Source organism: Scardinius erythrophthalmus (genome assembly GCF_964197995.2).
Source record: "Scardinius erythrophthalmus genome assembly, chromosome: 19".
In the NCBI taxonomy this organism is placed as follows: Eukaryota; Metazoa; Chordata; class Actinopteri; order Cypriniformes; family Leuciscidae; genus Scardinius; species Scardinius erythrophthalmus.
In genome coordinates this window covers 36100984-36111556 of record NC_138239.1, presented here as the reverse complement: position 1 = coordinate 36111556, position 10573 = coordinate 36100984, and the positions used below count along the sequence as shown (strand labels likewise).

Sequence of the window (10573 nt, the reverse complement as noted above, 5' to 3'; positions counted from 1 at the left end):
TGTGTGTGTGTGTGTGTGTGTGTGTGAGAGAGAGAGAGAGAGAGAGAGAGAGAGAGAGAGAGAGAGAGAGAGAGAGAGAGAGAGAACGGCCGCTGGACTCCATTAACGCAAACCCCTCCAGGAGCTCGTCGCTGGACTTCGGCGATTTTCTTCTTTTTCGGGAACCTTCCTCATGATAGGATTAAATACGCGGTCGAAGGAAAGAAAACGCGCAGACTGTTGAAGTTCTGGGAAGTGAAGTGGTGTTTTGTGGATTTGTTTCGGCGTATTTGTGAAGGTTAGTGAACGCTATGATTTCTCTCCTCTCGGGATTTGTCTGGCGTAGCTACTCCACAACTCTGGATACAAATCTCACTGTTTCCCTGCTCAAACCCTTCGTGTTACTTTGCTTTGTGTTACATACTCTCGTATCCGACCAAAAAGCGAGTAAACTAACTTTCGTGGTCGTTTTTGTGTGTTTTCTCTCATTGACCTGGCTGTCTTTATTTAGTTGGCATTTGGAGCGGGGCTGCTGACGTCATCCGAGCCTTAGCTCAGAGATTGACCGTTAGTCGCACGAGCTACAGGTTTAATATCATATTTAGGTTAAAATCTGAATTTAAAACCCATCAAAACCTCCAGTATGATATTTTGTTGTAGTTTATTAAATTAGGCGGCTGGTATGATTCAACTACTGCGTTTAGTTCACACAGGCTTCTAGAAATAATACCAATTCCATTAAGTTTAAACTTGACAAACATTACAATGTATTGCAAAAATTAAATAATAATTTAAAATATAGTATTTATAATGCCCTTATCCACTTGACATGCCTAAAGAGCTTTTAATTCAATATATTTATTGTTTATTTACACATTTTATCATTGAAGTATTATTTTATCAGTGCACATTGGTATTAAAGGGATAGTTCACCCCAAAATGAAAATTCTGTCATTAATTCCTCACCCTCATGTCTTTCCAAACCCGCAAGACTTTCCTTCATCTTCTAAACACAAAAGAAGATATTTTTTAATGAAATATTAAGAGATTTCTGTCCCTCCCTCCATTGACAGCCTACACAACTACCACTGTCAAGCCACAAAGGTAGTAAAGACATCATTAAAGTCATCCATGTGACTCCAGTGGGTTAACCTCAATTGTATGTATGGACATGAGTGCTTCGTTTGCGGCAAAAAAAAAACTTAATTTACCACTTTATTTAAAAATGTGAATCTCCAATGCACCTTTATACAGCAACTTTTGTTTTCGCATCAACACAACAAATGCGCGTTGGAGATTAATATGTGTCAGTAAAGTGGTAAATTATGTTTTTTAAAGTGGTAGTTGCGTAGACTGTCAATGGAGTGACAAAAAGCTCTTATATTTCATTAAAAAGATCATTTGTGTTTACGCAAGTCTTACAGGTTTGGAACGACATGAGGTTGAGGAATGAACTAACCCTTTAACTCAAAATGTCATGTGCTGTCATTAGTGATTCGATTCATTTCTGCGAACCGGTTCTTTCGGATAGTTTGTTTCAATGTTCATAAACCGATTCACCGGTTCCTTATGTCATCAAGTAATAATGGCACGACACATTTCTTTTCTAACAACTTCAGTTCGATTAATGAACCGCCTCGACCGGTTACTTCATATGAACTGGGTTCAACCGGCTCAAAAGAACGGTTCGTTCAAGATCCGAACATCACTAGCTCTTTATAATGTCCAAACACGTTGTCTAAGTGGGCAGCTCACGAGCTACTGAGATCTGTGTCTCACTCTCAAGAGCTTTGCTTTACTTTGACCGGTTGGACACTTGTTGCTGGAGTTCCCAGACTTCAGATCCTCATGTTTGTGGTGTTTTTAAAGGATGGCGTTGGACGGGATCCGGATGCCGGACGGCTGCTACGCAGACGGGACCTGGGAACTGAAGATGAATGTGACGGACCTCAACAGGGACGTGTCTCTCAGAGTCACCGGGGAGATCCACATCGGCGGGGTGATGCTCAAACTCGTGGAGAAACTTGGTACGTACACGGTTCACACCCTTCGTTTGAGTTTGCTGAGCCGAATGATGCTCATGCCAACTGCGGTTTACACCGGCACACACATGATTATTCACTGATTCAGCTGTAATTCATCACACACTGCATCCACACATCCAAGCGGAACGTTTAATGTGATTCACAGTGCAGGTATTCTCTCATTATTTGTAATAATTGACCGACCAGACTGTTTAATTAGCTGATATTTGTTCATTTTAAAACTATCGGCATTGACTGATAACTGAGCCATAATAGCAAACGTGGTCATTATCATCAACCATGATTATATTATCCATGATTAGTTGGATTTTGTACGTTTAGGTGGTGGTTCGGTTGAATAATCGGGCTGTTTTAATAATCACACTAATTCTACACTCTTGAAAAAAAAGGCTCTTTATTGGCATTAATGGTTGCATGAAGAACCTTCAACATTCGTGGAATTTGAATAAGGTTCTTTATAGTGGAAAAATGTTCTTTTAGATTATTAAAATGGTTATTTTGTGCTTCTTAAAGAATCAAAGTGCTTGATATTGACTTTTTGATATTAAAGTCCTGGAAAACCTTTGAAAACAGACATATTTATGAAAAGGTACTTGGAAAAGTGCTTGGATTATTAAAAGACATATGTGAAATTATTGCTTAATATTATTGATAAAACAATCTTTTGACACAGTATTGATGCTGCAGCCATTTTGGATGGCTATGATCGTGATATTGCTCATAAACATCCACATATATGACTGTTTTTATTCTTCAGGTCAATCATATTCATATATTCATGGGACAAAAAATCAGAAATATCTGTTATAATTTCCTTTCAATGGTTCAAGTTACCACAGTCATTGCATGTGCTGCTCTTTATTTGTACCATATAAATTGCTCTTTATTATACCATATTGTTTTATTAGTTTATTTATCTATTTACATTTTTTAGAATTGGAAAGATAATAAAGATAGGCCTATTCTTTGATAAATGAGATCTCTGATTGTAGTCCTTGAAAACCAAAAAAGTAGTGTTTGAAAAGTCCTTGAAATACCTGGAATTTTATTTTACAGTGTCTGTACGAACCCGCTCTATGGCATCACTGCAAAAAAAAATGTTTTGAGAGCTTAATTTTAAGAGTGTATGAGAATAGAATGAGGATTCAGAAAGATTTCTTCCCAACTTATGAGCGATTTACATTGAAAGCCAATCAGAATCAGTTTTATATCGGACATCATGTTCTATAGATGCGTCATCGTTTAATGAAAAACCCTTAACGGACGATTATTCTCTTGCATTATTAAATGGACGTGTTTGTGTGATATCTATTTTTTGGTTAGAAAACAAAAGTTTGGAATGATATTAAGGCTAAATGTGGCATAAGTTGCTTCCTGACAATTTCCCTGCAGTTCATCCTTGTTGTTTGGAGCTATAGAACAAAACAGCCTTTGTTTTCCCTGCTCTTCCCACTCCATGAAGACGAAGATGAAGAACACATGTCCACTGATCCTCCCTTTGTGGAGCCGTTGCATTATTAGCACACGTACATTTTTCTGGATTCTCTGCATGTGTTGCTGGGATGTTCGGTGTGTTTGTGAACTCTTTGAATGCTTGACACTTTATAGTGTCTGAAAAGTGTTGCTGTAAACCATCAGCTGTGGCATCTGTTGTTTTCCTCTTTGCTGGTGAATGAGGCACACCAGGACCTCCTGTGGCTCTGCCTTCATCTTTGACCAAAGATGTTAAAAAAAAGCAGCTTTGTTTAAAGGGTAAACGTGTGAGAAAACTCATCTAGCCGTGGTCGTTAGGGACTGGTTACCCATGATGCCCATCCATTAACCCTGTAAACTCTCCAGGAATGTGTGGTGGTGGTGGTTGTGCTAGTTTAGAGCACATGTTAGCTATTAACCCTCAGAGAAGCTTCTCGTGACCCAAACATGCTGCTTGAACATACCTGCTTAACAGAAATGTTGTTGTTGTTCTCGTTTGTGCTTCGTTACTGTGTTTTGCTGATGAGAAATGTTGTGTGTTGGCTCATTAACCCTACATCTGTCTTTTTTGAGGCCTCTAAATGATCAACAAAACTTTGCGTTTGCATACTATCTAATACAGTCCTTCTGTTTCTGATTGATTTGGACTCTATCAAGTAAAAGTCTTTTAGTATAATTGAACAAACGTCCTCCTTCAGCTCGAGCTTCACCTGTCTTTCTGTGTCAGATATGCACTGGTTTGCTGATGAACATTGTTAGTAATATTTCAACAGGAACGCTTACTGGGACTGAAGCAGCTTTACTTGATTATCCAGACATAATTTTATAGGAAAATCATGCATATCAAATATGATCATCAGGCTTTTGAGGAAGGTTTATTTGTTCCTCTCTCAATCATCATCATTGAATTGCATTGCATTTTATGTTTTAAAACTACAGATCTTTGATCATAAAACTAAGCACTTAAATATCATCTTACAACTGATATTTAAATGCAATTTGCTTTCAGTTTAAACAACTCTAACATGCTTTTTAGTCTGGGACAAGCTTAAGTCTGTGAAACTGGTGTTAAGGTCATGCTGTACAGGGTTAAACAGATCAGCAGTGCAGTGAGTTCTTGGATGCTTTGTGCTCTTGGTATGTGAAATAAAAAAAAAAATCTATTTTGACATATTGTGGAATCTGTCATTTCTGGATAAATTGAGAAGCACAATTTTTTTTTGTTTCAAAACCGAGATCACAGTTCTTCCTTCATTGTTTCATTACTCATTACTCTATGGTTTAAATGAATCTCTTGAATAAATTATTCAATGATAAATAAATTTTAAGTCACTTGTCGCCACCTACTGGTGTAACGATGATCTTAAACTTCTTTATTTGAAGTGCCAAGTTATTTTCAAGAGGTAATTTACTTACTACGGAATTTTGATCGCTTCCGTAGGCATCAGTGTTTATATCCGAACTATACACTTTCATCCCAGTTCTTCTATGATAATATGAATATTTGTAAGACTAAATGAATGACTCTGTGAGGCTGAAAAGACCTAGATCTAGCCTATACATGACAACGGCTCTCTCTGGATCAGAACGCAGATCCGAATGATCTCTGTGATCGTACTCGTCAAAGGTTCAACAGGCCGAGGCAAATCGTTGTCATTTGGGAATAAGATTCCCTGGGTGTTTGAATCGAGATCGTGATCTTTTACCAATTAAACAATTCAAATAACAATGTTATTTCTCAAAGTCGTTGCTGAACATTGTTAATATTTGAAATTGTTAATTCTTATGAGCTTTTCTCATTTGTAATGTCTCTCAGCCATCTCTCTTTCTACAGTCTTTCTTCAGATCTCCCTCTTGCTCGTTCTCTCCTCCACCGTCATACGCCGCCTAATGCTGATTGGCTACACGCTTGTTGTTGTGTCGGTCCGGCAAGCTTTCAAACAGCGTTTTGAAAATGAAGAAGCTGTGTCTTGCATGACAGGGTTAACTGACTGAATAAGACTCTTAAAATGTGTTGTTTGTTTTTCTCTTGAGCTGTTTGCCACTGATCTTTCCCTTCATCCTGCTGTGACGTCATCCAGACGCCTCTAAATTGTTCTCAAATGACTGTCGTCACATGTTTTCATGATCTCTGTGATTGGAGGAAAGGGGTCGAATGACTCTTTTTTGTGACTTTTATTTTGTCCTGGTAAGATAACTGTAAGCTCGACCAGTCTGTCCTGCTTTAAGAAGACAAAGATGCTTTAGGCCTCTGGCGTTTATGTTTCATGAAATCCATTCTACCCTTGACATGATATGCCTTTCCTGCACGTCCTTCATTTACACTCTAAAAAATGCTGGGTTGTTTTAACCCATGTTTGGGTCAAATAATGACAAACCCAACCATTAGGTTTAAACATTTTATTTAATAATTTAAACCAATGGTTGGGTTTGTACATATTTGACCCAAACATGGGTTAAAACAACCCAGCATTTTTTCAAGTGTTCAATTATAGTGTGCTGAAATTAAGTGTTGTTTGGTCTTCACTACACTTTGGAACTGATGTGTATGAATTAGGGGTGTAACGATACCCTCATGTCTCGATTCAATACATATCACGATACTGAACTCATGATTCGATATTATTGCGATACTCCAAGACATATGTTAAAACGTTAACAAGGTGACTTGGTGCTGGTAATCCAACGCACAGGACAATAGAGACACCAGAATAACAATATTCATGATTCTGAAGCTGAAAACATAATTATTGTAGATGAATATGCTTGATCTCTGTCACTGACTAGATATTTTCCAAATAATGTAGGACCCTTTTTACTGGTAACATCAGACGTTTGGCATCATCAGGACCCACAAATATTCCCTCATTGCATTATTATACATTATATTTAACAGTAGTAGTTTTATGTAGTACTGACACTAAAACTCTGTAAACTTAAACATTTTTCTCACACAGTAATTTTAATTTTGGGTGAACTATCCACGATACGTATTGTTGTAATTTTGTATTGCGATATATTGTGACACGATAAATTGTTACACCCCTAGTTTGAATGCATTGCAAGTTTCATGTTCATTTAAAACATGAGTTAAGAAAAGGAAAAGTGCAACAGGTTCACTTTAGTTTGACAGAAACACCAGCGATTTCAAACCGTGTTTTTGAGACTGTCTTTGTTTCAATAGAGAAAATACTCAGCAATGGTGTCGACTAATGAATTAACACATGGTTTGTCTTAAAGCATATTAAAAACACCACAGGGACATATAAACAACCTTGAAAGTTGGATTTCCTCCACAGGGGGACTTTAAATACATACATTTGGTGCATTTTGAGAGTTCAAAATTAAAAGCCCCAACCCCTTTTCAGAGTAAAAAGTCTTTGCATTGACTTGTACCTGAAAATTGCATACAATTGAATGCAAGAAAAGTCCATGTCATGTTTAGTATCGTTGAGTTTTTATTTGAATTTTGGATAAAGTTTTAGTTATTTAGTTGTGTTTTTGTCTTTAAGTTTCTGTTGTCTATATCGTTTTTTGTTTGTTTTTGTTTTATTAATTTGTGTTAGTTTTAGTTATTTTAGTCTATCAATTTAACTAAATGAAAATGAGAAATGTTGCCTTGGCAAGTTGGAATAAAATATGTTTATTATTTTTTAAAGTTTGCATTTGACATTCAGTTATGTTGTATATTTAAAATACCTTTCTGCACAAGCAGAAAGATATTTTTACTGCACTTGCATTAGCAAAACTATTGCTCATTGGATGGATATCACAGCCATCTACAACCTAACCATAAAAACTTCAACATTAAAAGAAACTCTTTCAAATGTCAAACATTACTGAACATTAAACATTAACTGGTCTTCACTCAAAAACGCATAAAATAACACTTAATTTCAACATTTACTCTCCTGATCCAGCCAATTCAAAAGTTCGTTCCCACCCTTCAACAGCCTCAGTATAGTCGCCCATGTTCATCTCTTCTCTGTCCTGTACATCGAAAGGTTTTTGATGTTGTAATAGAATAAATGGGAATGCCAGGAAAGCACTCTCTCATTGATTACAGTGCTCATTTCCTGAAACAGCATTTCAGCAGATTCTATTTAATAATTAATGATCCGGGGCCTTGATGGCTTTATTTGCCAGTTTCAGAGGAACAGTATGTCCCTCACTTTGAAGTGTACTTGATTTGGCTGGGATTGGTCCTGCTGCACTTCTTTATTTTGACTCAACTTACGTGCTTCAGAAAAGAAACGTAAGGATGTCAAGTGTGGGAGACTGAGACCTGGGTGACAGTTGATTTCTTATTTTAGCTTTTATATTTAAGACGGTGTGTTTAATGCTGAGGTTTTAGCTAGTTCTAATAAAGTACTATTACAGTTTTTATTAGAGATGCACCAATATATCGGCCTATAATCGGTATCGGCTGATAAAAGGTATTATTTTTTGTCTATCGGCCATCGGCAGATTGTTTAAAAACAGCCAATGATCAGGGCCGATTATATCCTGTCAATCAAAAGGGTGCGGAGAAACGTGTCAGACTGCAACTCATACTGTGTGAGAGGAAAATCTCTCTTGTGTTGAATTTAGGGCAAAGTTAACGCAACAATAATGCTTTAACAGTTCAAAAGTAGCGTTGAAATGCAGGCTTTATTTGACTCTATGAATCACCCGTAGTTCAAGATAGGGTTGCCAGATCTGCGATTCCCTACACCAATCATCATTTGTAGCGCCTCCCATCCAATAATCACAAATAGCTCTGTTACTTCTGATAAGAAACAAAGTCTCAGCTTTCACATTATGTACATTTTATCACCAAATTCAAACAATAAATGGCATTTTGACGCTCTTAAATGTGACGTGGCAGATCGCTGTAGCGCAAGTCTTTTATTCCACTTTAATACAAATTACGTCTCAAAAAACATGCATGAACATCAGAAGGTATGTTGAAAGATACAGTACAACTTACCGAAATCCGTATTGGCCTCATTTAATCACTCGATCAGTGTTTCATCCGCGGATAGACGTCAATAAAACAGCTTGTGAACAATATCAATTAGCCTACCTTTGCATTTACCTCAGGAAAGTTAACCAGTCTTCAAAGTTCGTTAGTTAGCTATAAAAACATTAGAGAGGAACTTTTCACTGTTAATTATATATGTATGTTTGAAAAAATTTGCAATGAAGAAGTGTTTATGAAAACTAACGGATGTGCAACTGAGTTTTTATTTGAGTGTAAATATAAAATCTGAAATATTAAATCTACCAAATGAGAGGGTTCCCTGTAGTGCACAGCATTATTTGGGGGAGTTTTTCATCCAACTATCGGCATCTGCAGATATCATTCTGAATTTAGTATCTGTGCATCTGTAGTTTTTCTTTCTATAATGTTATACTCATAACTGAGGGTTGACATCACATGTTTCTAAAGCACTAAATCTGTTTTTACACACAATTGCATTTCTTGACTGTCAAATTTGTAATCTCAATGGCCCATTCCTGAGATATATAAAGGAAAAGGAATTTTTAACTTTATTTTCTAGCGTTTTTTTCTATGCAGAAGCGCAATCTTTTCCCCACCAGAGTCACTGGCGTTTTGTAGTTTACTACAACACATACACACTGCTTTCACAGGCTGTGTGATGCGTCCAGATGACCCATCTGCAATTGATTTTGAAAATGATATTTTTGGTCTGCCGTCTCTCCATCATACAAAACGACACAAGTCATGTTTCAGAGACTCAAGAGGCAGGGCTTTCATTCGTTTTCCCTTCGCAGTGCTGTTTAAATCATAATATTTCTTAAGAGTAAGTGGAGACATCTTAAATGAAGCAGGGCACATTTTGTTCAGACTATGTGGCAAATGCTGTGAGTCTATAATAGAGTAAGAATCTGCAGTGTGTCATAGTGTGAGTGCTGGCCAAAAGAAACCCTGCCCTCTTAAGGCAGTGAAGAAACACACACACACACACACACACTCCTCCACTAATACTGGCGAAGGGAGCGCGTATATTATTAGAATGTGAAACGGAAACCCTAAAAAGTAAGCGAGCTCAAAATGACATCATTGAGACTTTTATCTGAGTCCTCTTGACCAAAGCCTCATTTGTTCCAAGCGTTTGGTTAGTCAAGAGGAATTGTAATGGGGATTGGAGGGAAAACGATGATAGAGATGCTCCACTATGGCTTTAGGTGGGGTTGCACATGCATGTCGAGCCCAGTTTGTGACGTACGTGGGTGGGTGGGTGGGAGGGACTTTCAGCAAACAGGAAATGACTTCGATCTTTTGGCTCGTTCCCGGGATGTTGCCGTCATCCTGGTATTTTCTGCTGCGGCTCACAGATTCTTTCATTGTTTTCATACTTGATTTAAAAAGCATCAGTCATTTATGACAAAGCCATTAAGTATTTTTTCAGACGTTTATTATTATTCAGAGAGCATTAATTGACCAAAATTCAGTTTGGAATAGCATAGTTTTACTTTTCCAGTAACTAAAAGGTTGTCGTCTTAAAGTCCCCCTGTAGTCAATCATTTTATCCCTTAAAACTCATCTTTGATAACCAAAATGACATTTTTTTAAATTTTTTCCTTGAAAAAAATTCTTCATGCCTTAAAATATCTTGAATGTAACTCGACACCCTTGCCTCATTTAGTATGCGCGGTTCTATGAATATGCAAATGAGCCCCGACCTCCACTCACTCACACAGCTCAGAGATCCACTCGTTAACAATCACACGTTGATCTGATTGGTTACAAGGTAGTTTGTGACGTCAGAAACACCAGCGATTTCAAAGTGTGTTTTTGAGACTGTCTTTGGTTCACTGCAGTTTTAAGGAGGAAATACTCAGCAATGCTGTCGACTTATGAATTTACACATGGTTTGTCTTAAAGCGTATTAAAAACACCACATAGACACATAAACAACATTAAAGGTCCTATGGCATGGATTATTTTATTATTTTATAATGTTTCCTGGGGTGCCCTTATAATGTTAGTATGTTTTTTAGATCAAAAATTGTCATAATTTAGAAATAAAACGCATTTTTCCGCGCCTGATTATAGCCTCTGATTTGAA

General features: G+C 37.2%; 1 protein-coding gene across 4 annotated transcripts in view; it reads left to right on the top strand.

Moving 5' to 3' along the window:
* Positions 1–10573, top strand: part of fermt2 (FERM domain containing kindlin 2) — a 69889-nt gene that overhangs the window by 26 nt on the left and 59290 nt on the right. For all 4 annotated transcript variants that reach the window (XM_081394350.1, XM_081394351.1, XM_081394349.1 and 1 more), the window contains exons 1-2: positions 1–277; positions 1849–2006. The exon at positions 1–277 is cut by the window's left edge. In XM_081394350.1, coding sequence (XP_081250476.1) covers positions 1850–2006 — 157 coding nt within the window. In that variant the 5' untranslated portion in view covers positions 1–277; position 1849. The remainder of the gene's footprint in view (positions 278–1848; positions 2007–10573) is intronic.